The sequence below is a fragment of the Vulpes lagopus genome, chromosome 4 (genome assembly GCF_018345385.1).
Source record: "Vulpes lagopus strain Blue_001 chromosome 4, ASM1834538v1, whole genome shotgun sequence".
NCBI lineage: Eukaryota > Metazoa > Chordata > Mammalia > Carnivora > Canidae > Vulpes > Vulpes lagopus.
Genome location: NC_054827.1, coordinates 32,092,244 through 32,116,934, shown reverse-complemented (window position 1 = coordinate 32,116,934; position 24,691 = coordinate 32,092,244). Strand labels below are relative to the sequence as shown.

General features: G+C 47.7%; 2 protein-coding genes across 11 annotated transcripts; both read left to right on the top strand.

Moving 5' to 3' along the window:
• Window positions 1–267: 267 nt before the first annotated feature.
• ADRB3 (adrenoceptor beta 3) lies at window positions 268–22,126 on the top strand. Of its 10 annotated transcripts, none has more exons than XM_041752551.1 (4): window positions 268–2,686; window positions 21,126–21,237; window positions 21,482–21,591; window positions 21,992–22,113. In XM_041752551.1, the coding sequence occupies exons 1-2, from the start codon at window positions 1,491–1,493 to the stop codon at window positions 21,127–21,129; spliced, it is 1,200 nt and encodes a 399-aa protein (XP_041608485.1). In that variant the 5' UTR covers window positions 268–1,490; the 3' UTR covers window positions 21,130–21,237; window positions 21,482–21,591; window positions 21,992–22,113. The 10 variants fall into 10 exon arrangements, with proteins under 10 accessions (XP_041608485.1, XP_041608483.1, XP_041608484.1 ...); XM_041752549.1 differs by having other exon boundaries at window positions 21,754–22,013; XM_041752550.1 differs by lacking the exon at window positions 21,482–21,591 and having other exon boundaries at window positions 21,992–22,126.
• On the top strand, window positions 18,827–24,682 carry GOT1L1 (glutamic-oxaloacetic transaminase 1 like 1). The gene is made up of 9 exons (XM_041752553.1): window positions 18,827–19,700; window positions 20,398–20,579; window positions 21,126–21,237; window positions 21,482–21,591; window positions 21,807–21,899; window positions 21,992–22,142; window positions 23,242–23,407; window positions 23,909–24,051; window positions 24,291–24,682. The coding sequence occupies exons 1-9, from the start codon at window positions 19,586–19,588 to the stop codon at window positions 24,437–24,439; spliced, it is 1,221 nt and encodes a 406-aa protein (XP_041608487.1). The 5' UTR covers window positions 18,827–19,585; the 3' UTR covers window positions 24,440–24,682.
• Window positions 24,683–24,691: the final 9 nt, after the last annotated feature.

Below are 24,691 nucleotides of genomic sequence, written 5' to 3'. Positions count from 1 at the left end.
GTGGAGGGCTGGGGGGTGATGGTGGCTAGGCCTCAAGCCTCAACCTCAAACCCATTTATTCAGTTTCAACATGTCCTCAAAGAATTTTAAAATGTGAAATTGTCGAGAATTTTATTTTTTATTTATATTTTTAAAAATATTTTATTTATTTATTCATGAGAGACACACAAAGAGAGGCAGAGACCTAGGCAGGGGGAGAAGCAGGCTCCCTGAGGGGGGAGCCTGATGCGGGACTAAATCCCAGGACCCCAGGATCATGACCTGAGCCAAGCGCAGACACTCAACCCACTGAGCCACCCAGGTGCCCAAAATTTTAGAGAATTTTAAAAGAAAGGACCTATCTAGACATTTTCGAGGTGGAAAGGTGTGTGAAGGGGTCAATGAGCAGTGGGGAAGATGGAGACATTGAAACCCTGAGCATCTCAGTCTACAAGGAGCCAGATCAAAATTTAAATGAGCAGGCAATGCTAAAGACTCCTGGAAAACATGGAATTTCTCCAGTGACTGAAAAGAACAAGAACAACAAAAAGACAACAGAGAACCCGAGGAACAGGGAGGGTACAGTGAAACAGAAGAAGGAAGAGGGCACAAATCCCATCGGAATGAGGTCTTGGGAGAAGAGAGAAGACACTGGCTGCCCTCTTTTACTTACAATATTTTATTTTCTTTTTAAAGATTTTGTTTTATTTTATTTCGAACGGGGGGAGAGAGAGAGAGAGAGCGCAAGAGAGCGAGCATGAGCACGGAGGAAGGGGCAGAGGGAGAACCAGACTCTCCACAGAGCAGGGAGTGAGGAGCTTGGGGCTGCAGGTGATGCTCCATCCCAGGACCCAGGGACCAGGACCCCAGGCCAAGGCAGACGCTTAACCGAGGGAGTCACCCAGGCGCCCCTACTTAGAATATTTTAGAGAAGGACACTCAAGTACATGAGGTGCTACTGCGGAAGATGTGCTTTGCCCTGCGAGGGTTACCTTTTCCTGGTAACAGGGCAAAGCGGTGGTGGGTGTGCGGGGTGAAGCCCGCCCTTCTGCTAGCGTTGGGCTGGGCCTTCCCGGGGCGTCGGTGCGGAGTCCAGGAACCCCGCGGACCCAGCGCGGCGCGGACCGAGCGCGGTGGCTCCGGCAGGAGTGGGCGCAGCGCGGCAGAGGAGTCCGGGCGTCGCTACTCCAGATATGGTTAAAGGAAAACGCAGGCGTCCATCTCTCTTCCCCCCTTCCCTCGGACTCCCTTCCTGACGCCCCGCTCGGTGAGGCTATTGGCCGCTGCCCCTTTAAGGGCCTCCACCCCTCCGCCCCTGCCCCCCCCAGCGGGGGCACCACGCGGGTGGGAGGGGGCAGGCTGAGCGTTCCGGCCGGGTCTCCTAGGAAGATGGCTCAGGCCGGGGAAAGCGCTCCCACGCCCCGCTGTCCCCTTCCCTGAGCTGGGGGAAGGGACCCGTCCAGAAGGGAGCCCCCTTCTCCCTTCCCTCCCGCCCCGCTCGCGCCGCGGGGATGGCTCCGTGGCCTCACGGGAACGGCTCTGTGGCCTCGTGGCCGGCCGCCCCCACCCCGACGCCCGACACCGCCGACACGAGTGGGCTGCCAGGGGCGCCATGGGCGGTGGCCTTGGCGGGGGCGCTGTTGGCGCTGGAGGTGCTGGCCACCGTGGGAGGCAACCTGCTGGTCATCGTGGCCATCGCTCGGACGCCAAGGCTGCAGACCATGACCAACGTGTTCGTGACTTCGCTGGCCGCCGCGGACCTGGTGGTGGGGCTCCTGGTGGTGCCGCCGGGGGCCACCTTGGCGCTGACGGGCCACTGGCCTCTGGGCGCCACCGGTTGCGAGCTGTGGACCTCGGTGGACGTGCTGTGTGTGACAGCCAGCATCGAAACCCTGTGCGCCCTGGCGGTGGACCGCTACCTGGCCGTGACCAGCCCGCTGCGCTACGGCGCCCTGGTCACCAAACGGCGCGCGCGGGCGGCTGCGGTCCTGGTGTGGGTCGTGTCCGCCGCGGTGTCGTTTGCGCCCATCATGAGCAAGTGGTGGCGCGTGGGAGCGGACGCCGAGGCGCAGCGCTGCCACTCCAACCCGCGCTGCTGCGCCTTCGCCTCCAACATCCCCTACGCGCTGCTCTCCTCCTCCGTCTCCTTCTACCTTCCGCTTCTGGTGATGCTCTTCGTCTACGCGCGCGTTTTCCTCGTGGCGACGCGCCAACTGCGCCTGCTGCGCCGGGAGCTGGGCCGCTTCCCGCCCGCGGAGCCCCCGCCGGCCGCGTCTCGCTCGCGGTGCCCCGGCCCGGCCCGGCCGCGCGCTTCGCCCGCCGCGGTGCCCTCGGCCGGCCTGCGGCCCGCGCGCCTCCTGCCTCTGCGGGAGCACCGGGCCCTGCGCACCCTGGGCCTCATCGTGGGTACCTTCACCCTCTGCTGGCTGCCCTTCTTCGTGGCCAACGTGATGCGCGCTCTCGGGGGGCCCTCTCTGGTTCCCAGCCCGGCCCTCCTGGCCCTTAACTGGCTGGGCTACGCCAACTCTGCCTTCAACCCGCTCATCTACTGCCGCAGCCCCGACTTCCGCAGCGCTTTCCGCCGCCTGCTGTGCCGCTGCCGGCCGGAGGAGCACCGCGCCGCCGCCTCCCCGCCTGGCGACCCCTCGGCCGCCCCTGCGGCCCTGGCCAGCCCCGCGGAGTCCAGCCAGGGCCCACCGCTCGACGGGTAGGTAACCGAGGCGAGGAGGCCGGCGGTTCAGGACCAGCAGGCATTCGGCGTCTCTTTGGGCCATTTCTGGGAGTTTGGGATTCGGTAGGATAAGGTGGGGTGGGAGACGTCTCTGCGGCGAAAGAAGGGGGGACCTGGAGTAGGGAACCAAAATGGGAGCCAGGACCCTTCCGTCTCCCGCGGCCGAGCACCTGCCCCAGGACGGAAGCAAAGAGGGCAGCAGAGTGTTGTTCACCCCAGGACCTAGTGCGGTCCGGGGAATGCGGCTGTATCCTGAGCGGCTCGGTCAGCTCCGCATTTTCTAGCTGAGTTCTTTGGCCTCCCAGATCTCTTGCCACCCCTTGGGCTGGCTTTGACTTGCAGGGAAGACTGGAGGCCTTCCCAGACTCCAGGCCTGAGCTCTGGTTTCTTTGAAAGGTTTGATAGCTACGGAGTGATAGTGAGAATCCACTCGAGGTCTGAAGGATAAACGGGAGTTGGGGAGGGGGTGAGGACTGTGAGTGTCAGTTCTTCTCCTGGGTAGGAGCAGGCCCGGTTGGAGTTGGGGGGTGGGTATTTTGTGGCTGGGTGGAGCCCGGATGCTTTTGCGAGATTGAGATTGCGGACAAGTGCTTCCCAGCATCCCTGACCTTTGCTCCTTCCCTCTACTGGCCCTGTCTCCACCCTGTGCCCCTCACCCCAAGATATGTTATCTCCATTTTTCAGGGCTTCCTGGGGAATCTCTTAGGTCCTGAACGACAAGAAACAACTCTGTCAATCCAGAACTTTCGGAAAGCCTCTTCTGGCCTCTGTTTAGAATGGGCCCTGTGGAACTTCCCAGCTGGAAATCTCTGACCTCCAGAAACTGATGACTTGGCCTTGGGGTGGGGAGGCGGAGGTTGGGAGGGGCAACCCTTACCAAGTGAGTTTTCACCATCCTCTTGTCTCTCTCTTCCTGAGAAGAGTTTTCTAAACCCCACCCCTGAATTTTACCACTACCTCAGCAGCTGAAGTATCCAGCAGCCCGCTCTCAGCTGCCCTCGGAGTCCCCATTAGCTTTGGTGGCCCACCTGTCGCCTTGCTCACTTCTGTGCTGCGTGCTTAGGGCAAAGAGGTCTCTCCTCCTTCCATTCCTTCTGCTGCCTGTGGACCTGATGGACCACTGAGTGTCCTTCAGGCTCGGTGGCCAAGGCTGGGAGCAGAAAGCTATAAAAGGTCCGGGTTTGGGGTTCTGTCCCTGACTCCATCACTACAGATTCCTAAGCACCAGCCTTCCCCCCTTTGGATACAGGACAGCTCTGATCTACCTCACAGCAGTGTCAGGAGGACTTCTTTAGGGTTTGAGGAGGGTGGAGGGTGAATTCCATTAGAGTGGATTCCTTCTTTTCCTTTTAGCATCAAATTAATAAATATTAGTGAATGCAGTTCATCTACTGCCTGCTTTTCTCCATTTCTTTCCCCTATAATCCACTTACTCCCTTCTTAGAGCTGGCTTTTGAAAGATGCAATAAATTAAGATTAATCCTTGCCCCTTTCTTCCTACTCATTATGAAACAAAAGATGAAAAGTCTGTGTGGATGAAGGGGAGGGAGCTTAAGTCGTTGCCACTCCTGCATCTCCATCTTTCCAAAATTCACGGAATCCAGTTGCAAGTGGGTAGCAAAGCCATGCTGCCCAAAGGATTTGAGTGCAGTGCTCATAGGAGGACACAGTTTGCTATGCTCAGGATCGGGGCATATGGAGTGTGTGTCAACTCCCAGTTGCCATCAGGAACCAGTTTTGTCTAGTATTTACGTATGTGTGTGTGTGTGTGTGTGTGTGTGTGTGTGTGTGTGCGCGTGTGTGTCTGGAGGCACAGATCATCGTTAGTGTTGGGCAAATGTCTGGTTATAAATATATTCTGGGGCAGCCCCCGTGGCGCAGCGGTTTAGCGCCACCTGCAGCCCAGGGCATGATCCTGGAGACCCTGGATGGAGTCCTACTTCAGGCTGTATGATGCCTGCTTCTCCCTCTGCCTGTGTCTCTGCCTCTCTCTCTCTCTCTCTCCCTCCCTCCCTCTCTCTGTCGCTATGAATAAATAAATAAAATCTTTAAAAAAATTATAAAATAAATAAATAAATAAATAAATAAATTCTGATGCTTCCCATCCTTTCCACAACCTCTCCCTTTCCTGGGCTGCAGAAATCAATGTTATTCTTTTGAAATAAAACTGGGAAAAAAAACCTGGAATCACAAGTTTAGTTAGTTGATAATTTTCCCCCCTTATTCCAATTCTTTTTTAGAATTTTATTTATTTATTCATGAGCGCGCGAGAGAGGCAGAGACACAGGCAGAGGGAGAAGCAAGCTCCATGCAGGGAGCCTGATGTGGGATTTGATCCCGGGACTCGATCCTGGGACTCCAGGATCATGCCCTGGGTGGAAGGCAGGCACTAAACCACTGAGCCACCCAGGGATCCCCCCCTTATTCCAATTCTTAAGGACCTTATCAGGCCATTTCCTTTGGAAAGAAAATTTCTATGGAAGTCACTGAATCATTTTGTGGTTCTTATTTAAAAACCATAAGCAGAGACCATCATCCAGGCTGATTTACAGGATGGCTACTAAATCATCAAATGTTTAATGTGCTCTGTGACAGCAGGGTACAATAAACTTGCTAGATTCAGGAGCTCCAGAGTTATAAAACTTCGATCTACCCTGAGGATAAACTCAGTGGATTTCCACATATGGCCGGACCCTGTGAATTGGACCTGGCCTCTGCTGCTCCCTTTTCTCCAGGATCCTAGGTTTCATTTCTTAGGATGTTTGCATACCAAAGATGACCTTCTCTTTTTCAGTCCAGAGCAGTGTGAGATCTCTTGGGTCTGAGGTATGGGAGGTTTCTTATCAAGGACTCAACTTTTGAATGCTTAGTGGAGAAGGAAGTCTTGCTTTGGCCTGGAAATAAGTAAGAGGGCCTCCTCTCGCCATCTCTGGATATTTTTCCAACATCGCTGAGGAAAGTTGTCCAGTCAGTCCTAGGCAGGGAAGAAGGATGATTTTGCGGGAGGGGAGTGGAGTGGGGCTCTGGTTTGTAGAAATGTCCTTGAATGTTATCCAAGAGCTCATACTGCGTGAATCTTGCTTGACACACACCCATGTGCCAGCTGTCAGGCTCCTTTAGAGTGTTTAGGTTTGCACTGGGCTGTGGACTCCATCTGCAAATTGTTACCAGTGCATTTGACAGATGGAGAGTCAGCCATTCTGGTCATCCCTCCAGCAACTTGTGGCTAGGTGTCAGGCTGAAGGAGATTTACATCTTGGATGCTGAGAACGCTGCGTTTGCTAGCACGGGGCCTAAGCACTTGAACTGTGGAAGACAAACACCCATCTTCTGAACCTAGAGAGGTGAAGACTTACAGACCAGTGAGAACAAAAACACCTGTGAACCCTGGCCTTGCCAGAATCTGTTAGCAGGAGCTGGGCATGGGCAGAAATGACAGGGCGAAGGGGGTGAGCTCAGCAGAGAGGGGATGAAGAGTGACTGAGTTTTCCAGAGGTGACTTACCTTCTGCATCAGGTGGAACCACTAAGGGGCAAGCAGAATTAGGGTAAGGAGGAGGTTGAAAACAGGCTTTCCTAGGACTCTCCCCATGGTAAGATTCTTCTGGAGGACCATGGTTGGTGCAGCTTCTCCCTTTAATTCTGGGGGCACTGGTGAAGGCCATGGGAATAGTGTTCCTTTATGTTTTGATCCTGAAAGCCAATAATCTGGGCTCCCTCTATGGCTTCCTGGCTGCAGATCTATGTCTGTGTTTGCCTGTCTCTCCAGAGGAGAAGTGAGAACTGCAGTGGGGAGTACAGCTGATGCCCAACACCCCCCCCCCCCCCCGCCCCAGCCAACCCCATGCAAGAAGCCCTGGAGGTAGCTCACCACAGGCCAATTATTTGAAGCATAATACGCAACAGTTAAATTAGCAGAAACTCCAGAAGGCCATCTAATTTTCTTAGCTATTATGACATTAAGGAAAATCAGAACGCTTTCCTCAGTGTCCTCATCTATAAAGTAAAGGGACAAAGGTTGACTTTCTCTCCTCTCTTGCCTTTAGAAGGGGTTTGAGGGTACCTAAAGCTCCGTGGAGTCCAAGGTGGAGAGCTTCGCAACTGCAGTCTTTGCCCCACCTCAAGCATAAACGGTGCTGGGCGCCCCCTGATGGTGTTGGGAGGTACAACAGGCATGGGCTTGGAGTGTCCATCTGTTGACTAGCCAGGGAGCAGGAATGCAGTTTTCCTAAGGCCAGGAAGTATCAGAGCTGGAAGAGGGCATAGAAATGATTTAGTTCAACTCTTTGATAACGTGGATGAAGAAACGGACTTCTAGAGAGGTGAACTGTGAGTAGCCAATATTACTTTAGTCAGAGACAGGCAACACTGGTAGTGTAAAGAGTGCCAAATTTGAACCTGGAAAAATAAGAAAGGGAGAAAGAAGGAAATGGCCATGAATTGAGCACCAGTCAATATACCAGTACTGTCAGAGGTGGATCTACAATATTATGTTGAAGTGATAACAAATAGTAGAGCCTCATAGAAATCAAATAGCTTATAACCCAATCTACTAGACTAAAAATTTCATTTTATTCCCCTTCCACACTCACTGATAATCAGTTATGTGACACTGAGCAGGTTACTTGGCATCTCTGACATTTTGTTTGCCTGCGAATCAAATGGAGATTCTATTATTGTTCTACCCAGCTCATGCAGTCTAGTTTTGAAGAACAAATGGGTGGCCCAGTGGTTGAGAATCTGCCTTCAGCTCAGGGTGTCATCCTGGGGCCCTGGGATCTAGTCCCGCACTGGGCTTTCCCCAGGGAGCCTGCTTTTCCCTCTGCCTATGTCTCTGCACCTCTCTCTGTGTCTCTCCAAAAACAGTTTGGAAAATGATAGGGCTCCTCCAGTGTTAATTGAAGTAGGGAGCAAAGACTAGTCTCAGGCCTCCTGATTTTGATTTGTGGATAGTCCTGCTTCCACAGACAGCCTAGACCTTGTACTTGTCTTTGGCCAGGATGGGCATGTCCTTCCTGGTCTTTTTTCTGCAGGTTCATCCCTGCCTCAGACTGGTACCTCTGGTTTCATATCCATGTCACAAAACACCTCCCCTTCTGGCTTTTTTTTCACATTCAAACTCTGGTCTGGCCTGTGCCTGACATTTTGGTCCTGGTTTGACTCACTCTTCCTTTTCCCATGCAGCATGTGTAATGAGCCAAGTTTGGATAGAAGTTTAGGACAGAGGGCACTTCTGGCTATTTGGACTTTATGGTACATTATAGTATAGGTTCATTAGAATGGGGCCCTAAAGAACCAGAAAAGAAGATGGTCTATTAGTTTGCTAGAACTGGCATAACAAATTACTTTTCTCATAGTTCTAGAGGCTAGAAGTAAAATAACAAGGTTTTGGCAGGACAATGCCCTCTCTGAAGGGATCCTTGGTTGCATCTTGTAGCTTCTCACAGTTGCTGGTGATCCTTGGCATTGCTTGGCTTGGAGCTGTGTCATTACAACTTCTGCCTCTGTCTTCACATGGCATTCTTCCCCTTTGTGTCTGTGCCCACAGTTTTCTCTCTTCTTATAAGGACACCAGTCATTGGAGTAGAGCCTAACTTAATTCAGTATGAGCTCATTTTAACTTGATTACATCTGCAAAGACCCTATTTCCAAATAAGGTCACATTCACAGGTTCTAGGGGTTAGGACTTCAATGCATCTTTAAAGAAGACATGGTTCAACCTACAACAGAAGATATGATGGAAAAGGAGGAATACTATATTCCTAGCATTTCTGTGTTCATCTTATTCCTTTTCAAGGTTCCATGTCATCTTGTAATGAGAAGGGTGGTAGGGGTGCTATCTATTTGTGGATTTCCATTTCTGGACCTTTCTTCCCTTCTGCCTGGGCCCCAGATTTGAGAAGCCACTAAGTAAGTCAGACCTTGTGTTTGTTGTCTCTTGTGGACAGCTCTCAGTTGTCCATTCTTCCCTTCTTCCTTTAGTGATAGAACGCCTAAGTTTTAGCTGGGCACAAGGCCTTGCTAAAGACATATTGCAGCCTTCTGGCAGCTAGGTGTGACTATGTGCCTAAGTTCTCGCTGACTGAGGTGTACGGCTTCCAGGTCTGCCATTAAAGGGAAAGGGCATATCCTCCACATTCACTTCTTCCCTTCCCACTGGTTGGAAGGCAGATGTGATGATAGGAACTGAAGCAGGGGATCCCTGGGTGGCGCAGCGGTTTGGCGCCTGCCTTTGGCCCAGGGCGCGATCCTGGAGACCCGGGATCGAATCCCACGTCGGGCTCCCGGTGCATGGAGCCTGCTTTTCCCTCTGCCTGTGTCTCTGCCTGTCTCTCTCTCTCTCTCTGTGACTATCATAAATAAAAAAAAAAAAAAAAAAAAAAATTAAAAAAAAAAAAAAAAAAAAAAAAAAAGGAACTGAAGCAGCCACCTTAGGTCATGAGATGGCAGCCATGTTTTATAGGTGACAGAAAAACCAGATAGGAGGAACCTGGGTATTCAACAGTGTGGAGTCACCTTGTCCACCATGGACTGCTTATGTTTAATTAAGACACTTAAATGAAAGAAAAATAAACTCCTATCTTGTTTAAGTCAGAATTATTTTGGACTTTTTTTTTAAAAATCACAACCACATCAAACAAATTCATCAGTGAAGGGATAATAAAAGAGGGTATAAATGAATGTGCAACTGCTGACATTCTGTGATGAATATACATTGGGTTACAAATCTGTCTTGCTTTGGTACCTCATAGGGTACCCCTGATCTCTGGGGATTGGCATCTCTATAGAGTTGGAGTTCATGTGGCACCTGAGACCACCATGTCTGTCTCTTTGACATTGATTCCCATGGGGACAATGATCAATGAGTGTATTAGTTTTCCAAGACTGCTGCAACAAGTTGCTATGACCTTGGTGGCTTAGGACAACAGAAATTTATTCTCTCATGATTCTGGAGGCCAGAAGTCTGAAAGCAAGGTGTCAAGAGGACTGGCACCTTCTGGAGGCTTTGAGGAGGAATCCCATTCCTCTTTCCTAGCTTCTGGTGGTTCTGAAATTTTTAGCATTCCTTGGCTTGTAGACATACAATATTCCAATCTCTACCTCTGACACACATGTGTGTCTCTTTTCTGTCCTTTTAGGGACACATGTCATTGGATTTGGAGCCTATCCTAATCCAGGATAATCTCATCTCAAGATCCTTAACTTAATTATATTTGCAAAGACCCTTAATCCAAATAAGGGGATGCCTGGGTTGCTTAGTGGTTAAGCACCTGCCTTCGGCCCAGGGCATGGTCCTGGAGTCCTAGGATCGAGTCCCACATCAGGCTCCCTGCATGGAGTCTGCTTCTCTCTCTGCCTATGTCTCTGCCTCTCTCTCTCTATGTTTCTCATGAATAAATAAATAAAATCTTTTTAAAAATCCAAATAAGAAAAAAAAATAATAAAATAAAAAATCCAAATAAGGTCACATTCTGAGATTGCAGGTTGACATATATTTGGGAACTACCATTAGAGACACTTGTAAATCCTTTAACTGGGAGTTCTGTTTCTGAAGATTATAATCCACTTCAGTCACCCCTCAGGAAAGAGCTGTTTGCTCCAGAAGCACTTAGACTCTGCGGTAAGGCAGGATTCTGAGAATACCCAAGGACTCATGTCCTTATATAATTCCCTCCCCTTGAATATGGGTGGGACCAGTAATTTGCTTCTAAGAAATATAATATGACAAAGTGATGGAATATCACTCCTGTGATTATGTTATATTATATGGCAGAGATGAAAGGACTTCAAGGTTTAAGGTCTAATCAATTGACTTAAGTTAATAAAAAGGCAGATTATCCTGGGTGGGCCTGACCTAATTAGGCTAGCCCTTTAAAAGAAGGTCATAAGTCAGAGATAGAAGAAGTCAGAAAGATACCGTTGCTGATCTTGAAGAAGCTAACCACCATGAGTTCCACAACTGCAAAGAAGTGGATCCTGCCAACAGCCACATGAGTTGGAAGAAGACACTCAGCCTCAGATGAGACTGCAGCCCCGGCTGACATCTTCACTGTACCTTGGTGGGACCCTAAGCAGAAGACTCTTGAGACATGGAAACTATGAGGTAATAAATGTGTGTTATTCTAAGCTGTTAAATTTGTAGTAATTTGTTATATAAAAATAGAAAACAAATGCAGATTCACTGCACAATTCTGCCCAAGGCTTCTTTTCTAACAGTCCTTCTCTGGTAGTGTTTTGTTGTTGTTGTTGTTGTTGTTTTTAAGTTTTTTGCTTAAGCAATCTCTACACCTAACGTGGTGCTGGATCTCATGACCCCAGATCAGGAGTTGCACACTCCACTGACAGAGCCAGCCAGGTGCCTCTCTCTGGTGGTGTTTGTAAAGATTTCTCATCAAAACCCAAAATACAATGGACCACAAGCTCAGGAAGATCTCATGACCTGCCATGGGTTACTATTCTTCCAGAGAACTATTGGAGACTCATGCTTGGGTGTCTGAGGAACTGGGTCTTTCAGTCTTTGTCCTTCACAGTGGCCTTAGGGCCAGTCATTCTATGATTTCTTGGCCTATACACATCTTTTAAAGAAAATTAGGAGCTAAAAGTTCAAAAGCAATTTACTTCTGAGTTGCTAGTGAGGAGCCACCCTTCATCACACAAAGACACAGCAAACATAGTTCCCAAAATCTCTTTAGCAAGAACCAAGTTGAAATATTGTTGCTTCCGCTGTTGGTATTCCCAGAAGGGGGTAGGGATGGGTCGCTTCTTCCCAGGGAAGAGAGAAGTGGGAACAGGAGAGCTTTACATCAGCTCAACACCACCGGCAGTGTCTCTAGTTTCTCTCCAGTTGCTGGGTCATGTGAGTGAGCCCTTCCTCCCAGGCCTCCCCCTGGGCCCAAGTCTGAACTTAATTGATGTTGGAACATTGTGCCAGAACCACAGGGAGGGAGACTGGGGAACTAAGGGAAGCGTAGGCAGCTGCTTTTCCAATGGAGAAATTCCTACCATTTTTGGGGAAGGAGAAACATATGGAGCTGATGGTGAACTTTACTGTTCCAACAACCTCAAGATCCAGAGTCTAGCTGAGTGATGGATTCCTCTAATTTTCAGGAAAGAACTAGGTTTTGTTTTGTTTTTTTTTAAGATTTATTTGAAAAAGAGAGAGAGAGAGAGAGAAAGTGTGTGTGTGTGTGTGTGTGTGTGTGCGCGCGCGCCACACACTCCAGCGGGGGAGGAGCAGAGGGAGAAGGAGAGAGAATCTCAAGCAGAATCCCCACTGAGCATGGAGCTGGATGGATGAACAGATGGATATGATGCGGTGTTCCATCCCAGGACCCTGAAATCGTGACCTGAGCTGAAATCAAGATTCGCAGGCTTAACTAACTGAGCCAGCCAGGTACCCTGGGAAGGACTAGTCCTAAGAACAAACTAATTCTTATCCCTAGCCTGCTCTTATGTCATCCCCTTGGTAGGGTTGGTGGATAGCTGGTATTGACTTGGGTGGTCTGGCATTAGACTTCTGACCTCATAAAATGAAAAAATATTTAAACTTTGCCTTTGTTGTCCTTTAACATCTCTTGCAAGTTGATGTAATGAAAAATTCTTTAAAAAACAGGAGATAGAAAAATTGTACAAAAATAAATGCAAATTATTATTGACACTTAAGATATTGTTTAAGTTAAGCAGATATTTTTCAGGACTATCCCTGCTTGCCAATACCTCCCTCAATGCTTGGTCTGGTGCCTGGTATTTTTAGGGAGGACAACTGGCAAGTTTACCCATTAGCCACTGCCATAGCTCAGGCCCTCATCACTTCTTAACCAAATTAACTAAAATAGTCTCCACTTGGCCTGCTGAGTTCTGGCTACCCTCCAACTCATCCTCCACAAGCCCCCAGAGAGATTCTTCTAAAATATAAATCTGACAATGTCATTCCCTTTCTTAAAACCATTCAATGGCTTTCTAAAGCATTTTGTGGTAAGATTCAGACCCCTCAACATAGAGGTGTGACATTAAATGGACAGCGCCTACCTTCCTTACCTGACTTCCCATCACTCTCCTCCCCCATACGCTATTATTCCAACCATACTAACATTACTAAAGAACTCATTTCTTCTTGTCTTTGTATCTTCACACAGATACAAAGATACCTCTGACAGATACCCTCTGTCATCCATTTAAACACAGATTGTACACTGTCGTCATCCATCTCAGCAGTAACAGAGAGAATAGAGTCTACATACATTACGAGATAAAACTGATACGGTTTTCCAAGGACTAGAATGTAGGGTGTAAAAGAAAAAAAGAAGTTAAGGATGAGACCAGGATTTTTGGCTTGACCGCCTGGTTGAATGGACTTGCCATTTACCAAAATGGGAAAGAAGGGGACAAGGGAGGTGGGATATGAAACTATGAGTTAGTTTCATAAACACAATAAATTTGAAAAATTATTAATTATTTGTTGGAATATGGATAGGCATTTGGATTTCCAAATCTGTAAGTTAGGAGAAAAGTTGGAACTGGATATATAAATTTGACAGATGGATATTTAAGCTCATGGAGGTGGATAAGCTCACCTGCATGGTGCCCATAGACAGAGGAGAGAAAAATTCAGAGTGTATCAAATCAACACACTGTACACCTTAAACTTACACAGTGTTTATTATATGTCAGTTGGATCTCAATAAAGCTGGGAAAAAATAAAACAACTCCAGGCATGAAAAAAGAAAAGAATTCCGAGTACCAAGCCCTGGAGTATTATAACATTTAGAGGTCAGAAATAGAAGGAACCCGCAAAGCCAACTGAGAAGCAGCAGCAGTAGGGTGAAAGAAGAAGCAACAGTAAGTAGGGAAGGGATGCCGTGGGAAGGAAGTATTTTAAGAAGGAAGTGGCCAGTTGTGTCATACACTGCTGACACACCAAATAAGAAGAGGACTGAGAACACACCATTGGATTTGATAACGCAGCCATTTGTGACCTTGATAAGAGGAGCTTTGGTGGTGAAGTGATGCGGGGGGGGCTCAACAGAAATTGGAAGATGAAGAAATGGAGACAGAAAGTATAAAACATTCTTTCCATAGCTACTGTTCTGAAGGGGATCAGAGATGTGGTGGGTTGATGATCTCATTGTCATCTTAGTTAATCTGGGCATCCTGTTTCCCAGAATTCTTATTAGATTTCAGGTTAAAGTTGACCAAAAGAGGAGAAACTTGCCCAAGATATTAGAGTCAGAAGTGAAGTGGTGCCCTTTAATACTCGAAGGACTTCAGAGTGAGATATAGAAAGCAGAGGACTGTGAGGTTGGGGCCAGTCACTACATCATCTGATGTTCAGCAGTAGGATTCCCATCTGTTTCCTTTTGTGGTCTGATGGTGGCCATGCTTCCTGCTCCAAATCTCCAGCATCCCTATCCAGTATGTGAACTACCATAGATCTATTCAATAAATCCTTCTTAATCATAAATCAGCTAGAGTTCCTTTCTGTTGCTTGCAACCAAGAATCTAAAGGGATACTGACAGGAATCAGAGACTTGAGCCAACTAACAAATGTGTTTTTCCCAATTGCTCATCCCATGCTGTTGGTGTCATTTGGCGGGATTTCCTACATGGCAGGGCCAGTAGCTTCTAAGAGCTTTTGGATCGTTTCATTATAGCTCTATGATTAGAGAGTAATGAAAGGCTCTTCTCCACCAGTTCCAACAAGACTCCAAGAGCACAGGCTTGAACCACATGCGTCTTCTCCCAGCAAGCGCTGGCACTGGGGAATCACAGACCAAAGCTGGGGAATGGGGTGGGGGCTGCTACCAGAAAGACTAGGGAAAGGGTTTCCAGGTAGACTTAGTGAAAAATCACCAACTTCCACTTTTGGAAGCTCATCAGCTCATTTTTTTTTTTCTCCAAACATGTAATTTTAAGAATGGTCAAAACTAACATAATACAATGTTTTCATGTGCAAGTAAAAACTCACTCTCTCCTCCCCAAAGGGAACAACCCAAACTTACAACCAACATCCAGCTCAGAGTTAGGAGCTCTGGGTGAGGTGCATCTTCATCTGAAAGAAACTACCCATTATACTGCAGCTTATGGACTAAAACTGAATTTAACTATTCCCCAATACATCCAGTGTTCGACGCTGGGAGAGAAATGGCTATAAAGCCCATCTAGATTAGTGGGGAAGGGTAGCAGCACACAGTGATCACTGGTTCAGCACACATACCTCATTTATGTGGATAGGGACATAAGGTGCAACCACTTTTTTGACTCGTGTTCCTAGCAATAGAATTAGCTCTTTGGATCAGCTAATAAGGGCGCCCTTCTCTCCCCCCTTTAGGATTTTTCTTTACCCTTTGTGTTCCTTGATTGAGCCTGAGGGGGGCTATGGGAAGATTGCCCTGTGAGGACTATTCTACTTTAGTAGCCAGCTTCTGTGAGCATGGTTACTAGACTGTGAAGATGGGGGACTTTCAATTTTCTGGGGGAAAAGAAAAACCTTTAAAAATCTAGTCTGTTCAAATATCAGTTTGAACCTCCCAAGTACTCCATGTTATAAACTCTAGAGTCAACTCCTCCTTGAAACTTCATTTTGTAGTTTCTGTCTCTTGATAGCCTGAGGGATGTCCTCATTTCCACAATAAACCTCACACAATTCTATAATATTTGTTATCCCCATTTTAAAATGCATCGGGGCACCTGGGTAGTGCAGTCAGTTAAGCAGCAGACTCTTGGTTTTGGCTCAGGTTGTGGTCTCAGGGTCATGAGATAGAGCCCCTTGGTGGGCTCTGTGCTCAGTACAGAGTCTGCCTGAGACTCTCTCTTCCTCTCCTTCTGCCCCTGCTGCTCATGCACTCTAAATAAATAAATCTTTAAAAAAAAATGTGTACACTGGGGAAGAGAGATTTTAAACCACTTACCTAAAGGTATGTGGGTACTAAGGGGAAAAGCTGAGATGGAAAGCCAGATCTGCATAGCACCCAAGACCCTCCTCTGTCCACTCTACTGTGAGTCTCTACTTGACAGGGGGGGAAGTCTTATGTCTGAATGTTGTGGCCAAGAGAGGAGGTAGATGAGGGCTGAAGGAACTATTTTCAGGAGGCTCTGAGGGTTACAGACATGTACTGACTGCTCTGGTAAGTGAGAGTTTATTGCTTTGGAGGCTTTAGAGAACGGATCCTCAGCATCCACACTGATGTTGTGTAGTTGTCAGAGTGACCACCAATATCTGTGGCAGTGGGGAAATGCTGAATCCAAGTGATGTCTTAAGAGACAGATGTGGTTGAGGCGGGTTAGGACTGCATGAATGTGAAGGTATTCCCCCCCGCCCCAGTCACACAAGAACACCCTAAGAATGGTCAGGAACAACTGAGAAAGACTATGACCAGCTAGTGATCCATACTGTGTAGGAAAAGGCAGGTTATTCTAGTTATTTTAACCATGTTTGTACCTGGGCTACTGAGAGAGGGGAACTTGGGGCCATGTACACTCCATTCCCAGTTATGGGCTAATCAGCTCCCAGGCAGAGCCTCTGGCATAAGCCAGTTAACTCCTCTGTGATGACTTCCCACCTCCTGTCACACTACATGGTCTGGGGTAGTCCAAAGAAAAACTTCCCTGGGGCACCTGGGTGGCTCAGTCGATTAAGCATCTGCCTTTGTCTCAGGTTATAATCCCAGTCATGGGATAGCCCCTGCATCAGGCGGGGGGGGGGGGGGGGGGGGGGGGCGGGGGGGGGGCGGGGAGGTCTGCTTCTTCCTCTGCCCCTCACCTCGCTCTTGCTTTCTCTCTCTCTCACTCAAATAATGAAATAAAATCTTAAAACAAAACAAAACAAAAAAAAAACAACTTCCCTGCATCCTATTGCTGCTGAAACAGCAATGAGGACCCTGGATGTTTAATGGATTTGGAAGCACAAACATAAAGACTTTGGAATGGATAATGCAGTGAACACTTGCTCACCACCTTCCTAGCATCCCTTCTCCCCTCTCCCATTTTTAAGAACACTTGAGATCTCTTTTAGGTAAACCTTCTGTCCTTCTTAGTTGTGTGGTCTGGGAGAGATCCACCCCACTGTCAGCTCTAGGTGATTTATTTAAACTCACTAGAGTATCCCATCCTTGACCATGATAAGATCAGAGATGGACCAGTGACTCACTGCAGCCAGGAGAAAGGAAAAATGGGCCTGGGAGCTTCTGGGAAGGAAACGTCCTCATTCTTCCAGGGACCTAAGAGAAGAGATGCTCTCCCTTCCTCTGGATAGTAAAGGTGTACTGCCTGGAGAGGCTGCAGCCATTTTTAAAAACATAAACAGTTTTTGAATGGGAAATCTATGCATTTGGTTCAGCATTTCCCAAGTACAAAATGGTGTACAGTGAAAAGCAAGTCAGCCTTCTTCCCTGTCCTTGTCCATCAGCCACTCAGTTCTACTTTCCAGAGGCATTCACAGTTACCTGCTACTGGTGTATCCTTCCAGAGCTTTTCCTGCATATGCACACGCAAATGTGTCTTTTATCTTCCACCTCCCGCACCTTCCCAAATGTTCCTGCACTTTGCTCTCTATTCTGTACCTCCCTTGTTTTTACCTAAGGGGGGGTATCTCAGAGATTTTTCCACATCTGTACACAGAGGGCTACCTTTAACAGCCGCAGGGAATTCTGTTATATGGATGTCCCATTATTAATTTAAGTATCCATTTGGTAGTTGTCATTTCATTTATTTTTTTATTTTTTTATTTTTTTTGGCATTTCATTTATTTGCAAATAGAGCTGTGATATAAATTTCTTTCAAATGCATATCATTTTACACTGGCTACATTCACTCTTGCTCCTCTGTGCCCAGAGTCAGCTGAAGAACAAAGCTGAAGCGTCCAGAAGAGCAGAACCAAGGAAATCACAGGGAATTAAGCTGGAGCCTTGGTGACACTTTGACACTCTGGACTGAACTGTGATTGAAGTCAGATGTGCCTTGGCCTGCCCAGTTATAGAGAAAATAAATGATCTCTCTTGCTTAAGCTAGTTTGGGTTGGGTTTTTTATTACTTGCAACAGAAACAGTGCTGATGGTGCACATGTTGAAATTCTCACAACTGAAATGTGAAGTGAGAAATGTGTGATGACAATTACATGTAAAATTTGATAATAATTATCTTAAAATATAAACATCATAAAAGAGAAACTGGGAAGAGGGTACACCAAAATGTTAACTGTGGTTGTAGATTGTTTGTAGCAAATCAGTGTTTTTCATTACCGATGAGGTTTTGAGGTTTTTGAGGTTTTAAGGTTTTCTACAATAATAGGGGTGATTTTCATAATCATTTGTTGCAAAGCAGGTTCCCAAAACACAGCCTGAGGAAAGAATTTGGAGGTCATGATCTGCAGAGGGAGTACACTGTAGGAGGAAGCTATAAGGAAGCGGAATCATGAGGGGGACAGGAGGTCTCACAAGGATGTGGTCCTAGGTTAAGTCTAGCCTTCACTTGACTTAGAGGTGGGCCATGAAGTGCAAATCAAGCCAAGAGACATCCCAAGACAAGAGGCTTGGCCTGGCTGAGATAGTCATTGGCTGTCCCCGCTCCCCAGTTGGTGGGGGTATAAACTGCCAGGTGGTTTCCAGATGAGCTGACCCCCTGTTAGCCAACAACTATTTTCCAGAGAAGGTGGATCTGGAAGAGAAGCCTTATCTACCAGTAGGGCTATAAAGGGTATCTGCGGGAGACACCAGCAGTGTCCACAATAATCACTTACAAAGTTATTTTTAAAAAATAAAAGAAGAAAGCAAAATGCAAGACTGATCTTACAGAGGCCTTCTCTGTCTACCCTTGATTTCTGCCATCTACACTTGCTGCTCGGCCACCACTGACACAGTTAACCAATGTGAAGTCTTGACTCTAGAACTGAGAGAAAATAGGATTGGCTTCCTGAATTGAAGATTACACTGTTTCTAAACATAGGATTCTTTATTTAAAATAACTATGGGGGCAGCCCCCGTGGCTCAGTGGTTTAGTGCCACCTTCGGCCCAGGGTGTGATCCTGGAGACCTGGGATCGAGTCCCATGTCAGGCTCCCTGCGCGGAGCCTGCTTCTCCCTCTGCCTGTGTCTCTGCCTCTCTCTCTCTCTCTCTCTCTCTCTCTCTCTGTTTCTCATGAATAAATAAAAAATAAATAAATAAAATAACTGTGGAAGGGATGCCTGGATGACTCAGTGGTTGAGCACCTCCCTTTGGCCCAGGGCGTAACCCTGGAGTCACGGGATTAAGTTCCACTTTGGACTCCCTGCATGGAGCCTGCCTCTCCCTCTGCCTGTGTGTCTCTGCCTCTCTCTTTGTGTCTCTCATGAATAAATAAAATCTTTAAAAAATAACTATGGAAGAAAACAGTGTTTTCCTTCTATTACTTTTAAAATCTTGGGCCCTTAGCAAAATGAAAGTAGGAGCTTTTTAAATATATCCTTCCACTTGCATTATTGCTAGGTCTGAGGTTTTCACTTCTGCAAGAGAAGCCCTCTGGTGGCCCATGGGCTGCCTGCCTTGCCCTGTCTTCTAAGGGGCTGCCTTGTTACTTTGAACTGGGCAACTGGGAGCCAGAGAAAGAAGGTGCCTGGGAATTCCAGGTCCTCTGTCCCTCCCCTCACCATCTCTGCCCACTTGTTCAGGGAATCCTCCTCAACTGCCACAGAATATTCCCATACCTAGATAGCCTTGGGGGATCGCCACCAAGGAGACTGGGACTTGTAGGGTTCTGTTGCTCTGGTAACCAGTTGTCCAGAGCCTCTGCATTGGATCTGCTGGGGTTCTGGGAAGAGACAAGCCTGGCTGGGCCAGGCTTAGAAGAAGGCTTTGGGGCAGGAGCAGGGAACAGCCTAGTCTTGGCTGTACTTTTATCTCAGTGATGCCCACCCTTTCTGTGTTCTTGGATGTGCCCTTGGCCCAGAAGCTAGAAGGCAGCTTGTTAAAGACCTACAAGCAAGACGATTGTCCTAACAAGATTTTCTTGGCCTATAGAGGTAGATACCTTGTGGTTTTGGTGTGTAAGACTTAGTACTCATATCATGATCACCCCCAGAGGACAGTATTGCACTGCCAAAGAGGACTTGGGAGATATAGTCCACACTTCTGCAAGCAGAGAACTCTGTTCTTGTTAACAGAATTGCCCAGTGGGGAAAAGTGCAAAAGATTACCAGGTCATTCTGTGCCTTTTGTCCTTCACTGGGGTCTTCCAGGGATTTGGTGTGTGCTATGGCTTCTTCTCTTCAGCTTGATGCTTGGGAGCCCACATGGGCACTACACTTCTTCAGGCTCTTCCTTCTCCCCTCCTCTGAACTAAAGGTGGTTCCCCCAAATGACTCTTCTGAAATACAGCCAACCTTCCCCAATGTGAAAGTCAGGGTTGCCTTTGCTTATCCTCGTGTGTCTATAACTCCCATGTGGTATGTCATGTTTGCCCTTTAAAGCGGCATAAGTTTAAAAAAATGGCCTAGGCTTCAACTATCTTTAAAAAGACAAAAATTATACATATTCACTAATAGTACATTGTTTTTATAAAGGGGAAGTGAAAAAAAAGGAAGAGGTCTTTTCCTAGGCAACTTTTCAAAGCCCCAAGAAAGCCAGGACCAATGCATTGTTTGTGGGCTGTCTACAGAGCCCTGACTTGGAGGCCCTGAGGCCGGGCATCCAGAGCTCCCTTTATGGTTTCCCTCACAGTCTGCATGACCAGTGAAGGCCAACCCTGGGTTTCTTCTGTGGTGCCCAAGATCCGGCTTCAGATATCGCAGGACCCGTCTCTGAACTACGAGTATATGCCAATGATGGGCATGAAATCATTCACGGAGGCCTCCTTGAAACTCCTCTTTGGAAAGTACAACCAAGTCATTGTGGAGAACAGGGTGAGGTGAAGGGCCCTTTGCTTATTCACCCAGACACAGGAAGTGGAGCTCTGGGGCCCTGGAGCTCTCCTTGGCATTGACAGAGGAGACCCCTGAGATTCAGAGTCCAGAGACTTAGTCAGTGGAGGGCAAAGCCAGGATCGAACTTGGAGCCCCTGTTCTCTGCACCAGCCTACACTGTGGATGTACAAGCTCTTTCAAGAAAGGAACAGTCTGGAAGCTCTTTCAAGAAAGGAATAATCTGAATCTGAGGCAGTACTAACATCATTATTACTTTTTTTTTATTTTTATTTTTATTATTTTTTTAAAGATTTTATTTATTCATAGAGACACAGAGAAAGAGAGGCAGAGACAAAGGCAGAGGGAGAAGCAGGCTCCATGCAGAAAGCCCAACGTGGGACTCATCCAGGGTCTCCAGCATCACCCACTGGGCTGCAGGCGGGGCTAAACCGCCTTGGGCGGAAGGCAGACGTTAAGCCACTGAGCCACCCAGGGATCCTTATGATTACTCTTCAAGAATTATGTCTGCTTATTTTCTGCTGGCAGGTAGGGGGCGTGCACACTGTTGGTGACAATGGTGCCTTCCAACTTGGGGCCCAGTTCCTCAAAATCTGGCGTAAAGATTCTCGAATAGTTTACATCATTTCTTCTAAAAAAGGTGAGTATTCTGCAAAATGAGGGTGACAGAAGACCCCTCTCTCCTGTTCCTGATTTCCACCCCATTCACAATCTTCACGTTGCCTTTCTCACTCTATGTCATGAGCAAGATGGTGGACAAGCCAAGCATGCTCATCCCTTTCCTGTTATTGCCTCACCTTCAGCCAGTGACCCTCAGACCCATTCTCTTACATGTCTGCCTCCATTTCCTCTGTACCAGCTGAAGGGGGGCTGTGTTCCTACAGAATCACATGGACTCGTCTTCCAGGACATGGGCTTTACAGTTTGTGAATACTCCTTGTGGGATTCCAAGCAGTTGTGCATGGACCCCAGTGTGCTTCTTGATGTGGCGGAGGTAGGGGGCACTGCTCAGAACCTTCCCCCCAGACCTGATTACGATTTTATTTTCCTTTCATCCCCTCCTCCCTTGTTGTCATGGAAGGCCTTTACTAGGCTTGGATTTGCCTGGCCCTTTAGTAGGAACCAACATGGAGGATCACTTCTCCATGTGTCCTAGTTCCACTCCCACCTGGTAGGGGAAGTGCCTGATGAGACAGTGTCTACCTGCAGCAGGCCCCGCAAGGCTGTATCTTTGTGATTGGGAACATTGGTGACTGCAAGTTGACACAGAGTCAGTGGGCAAGGTTGATAGCCAGCATGAAGGTGAGCCCAACATCTGGCCGACTTTCCTCCCTCTCTCCATCTACCATCTCCTCCACTGACCTCATTCTTTTTCCATTTTTCTTTCTCTACAGAGCAAGCAGATATTCCCATTTTTTGACATTCCTTATCAAGGTTTGTCCACCGGGAACTTGGAGGAAGATACTGGATTCTTACAATACTTTGTGTCTCAGGACTTTGAGTTCTTCTGCAGCCAGTCTCTGTCCAAGATTTTTGGCATCTATGGTATGCTATGGGCAGGAGGGGAAGGGAAGTCCTAGTGCTGAAGTGGTGCCATAGCCAAGGCACAAATGATGTGTTTGACATCTCCCGCCCTCAGGAGAGAGCCAAGGCCTCCAGAGAGAGCACCCATGGAGGCAGAAGGGAAGAGCACTGAGCTACAAGTCAGGTTCTGTGATACGGTCTCAGCTCAGCTCCTAAAACTAGCTACTAAAACTGACTCCAGGGATCCCTGGGTGGCTCAGCGGTTTAGCACCTGCCTTGGGCCCAGGGCGTGATCCTGGAGACCTGGGATAGAGTCCCACATCAGGCTCCCTCCGTGAAGCCTGCTTTTCCCTCTGCCTGGGTCTCTGCCTCTCTCTCTCTCTCTCTCTCTCTCTGTGTGTCTCTCATGAATAAATAAATAAAATCTTTAAAAAAATAAAATAAAACTGACTCCAGTTATTAAATAAAATAAAATAAAACTGACTCCAGTTATTTTTTTTAAAGATTTGATTTATTTATTTATGAGAGACACAGAGAGAGGCAGAGACACAGGCAGAGGGAGAAGCAGGCTCCTCACAGGGAGCCTGATGTGGAACTTGAACCTGGAACTCCAGGATCACGCCTGAGCTGAAGGCAGATGCTCAACCGCTGAGCCACCCAGGTGTCCCTGACTCCAGTTATTTTTTAAAAATTTATTTAATTTTTATAGAGGGAGAGAGGGAGAAAAGGCAGAGGGAGAGGGGGAGAGTGAAACTCAAGGAGCTTGATTTCATGACCCTGAGATCATGACTTGAGCCAAAAGTAAGAGTTGGGTGCTTAACTGACTGAGCCACCCAGGTGCCCCAAGACTGACTCCAGTTAAATCATTTCCCCTTTGGGCCTCTGTTTCCTCAGCTATAAGATGAGAGGGAGGGCTTAGTGATCTTTGAGACTCTTACTTATAGCTATCTTTTCTGGAAGAAGAGCCTCTGACAACTTCCTGGGGTCTGGATATCTGTTTGGCTGTGCCGGGAGGAGGGCCAGGTAGCCCAACCCTCTCTTCTGCAGGTTGAAGGTAGAGTCATAAGGGAAAGCCCTGGTCATAGAGGAGACTTAAGGGCTGTCTGTCCCAATGCTGCAGATGAAGGAGTGGGGGTCCTGGTCGTGGTGGCACTCAACAACCAGCTCCTGCTATGCGTCCTCTCCCAGCTGATGAATCTCACCCAGGCCCTGTGGCTAAACCCTCCTACTAGAGGTGCTCGCATTATCACCTCCATCCTCTGTAACCCTGCTCTTCAGGGAGAATGGTAAGGGCAAAGGGTGGGGGCAGGAAGGGATGGCAGAGTCTCTAGACCTACGTATAGACTTGCTGGTTCACAGAATTCTCCCGACCCAGTTGCCTCTTTGACTCCATTCATTCATCAACATTTGCTGAGGACTCATTGTATACCATTAGCAGGGGCTATGTCAAAGATTGCTTTATTTTGGGGGAGTGGGTGATAGGACATTCTTTGGGACATAGTCCAATGAATTATTTGAACCCTTTCAGATTGCAGGAGGTTAGGCAGCATCAAGGACTTGCTATTCTGCAAAATCTGCCTACAAGCCTACTTGGCTTGCTTAAATTAATATGAGCTGAAACTCTCCTCCCATTTGTAACCAACCAACCCCGGGCCCTGGGCTCCACTAGCGTGCCCTCAGGCACTGTGGTTGGGGCTTCTGAAGGCAAGAAGAGTGGAATGGAAATGAGGAGGTTGAGAGCAGGGGAAAACTCTTACTTTAATTTCTTGCTCTCTTCCCTTTGGCAGGAAGCAGAGTCTGAAAGAGCTTGTAGAGAACATCATGCTGATCAAGGAAAAGGTGAAGGAGAAGCTCCGGCTCCTGGGAACCCCTGGCTCTTGGGATCACATCACAGACCAGAACGGGCCCCAGAGCTATCTTGGGCTCAACTGTAAGTGTCTAGGAGGACATAGCTTCCCCTTTCTGACCATGGAATTGTATTTGAGTATTAAACTTCACTGACCAGGTGACCAGTCCCCAGCATTGCCTCAGAGTTTGATTCTTTCCTGAGAGAAGTAGAGCTGTATTAAAGACCCTTCTGGATCCCCAGAAATACTGACACTTCCTATCCCCTGTAATACACCCTGACTAGAGGGGAGTTAGTATCTCAGACCCTGTGATTATCACCAGCCCAAAAGGTGGAATACCTGGTCAAGAAAAAGCATATCTACATCCCTAAGAACGGTCGGATCAACTTCACCTGTATCAATGCCTGGAACATAGATTATATCACTCAGAGTATCAACGAGGCTGTCCTCTCCCCCGAGGGCTCAGAGTAATGTCTTCAGAAAATCAATGACTCCTAGTTTGAATAAAAAGCTTTGGTCTTTGCAAAAATTCTGTACTGATATTCATTGCTACAATTTATTTCTCTGTAAAGTGCTCTCTCTTTCCACCTATTGATGAAGCATTGGTCTGGACTCAGCAAAGAGAGGTTAAAAAGGCCCAGAGAAGCAGGGAATGTCTATCTTCAATGACCATCTCATATTTATCGAACACCTACTATATTAAGGCCCTGATCTGATGCCTTA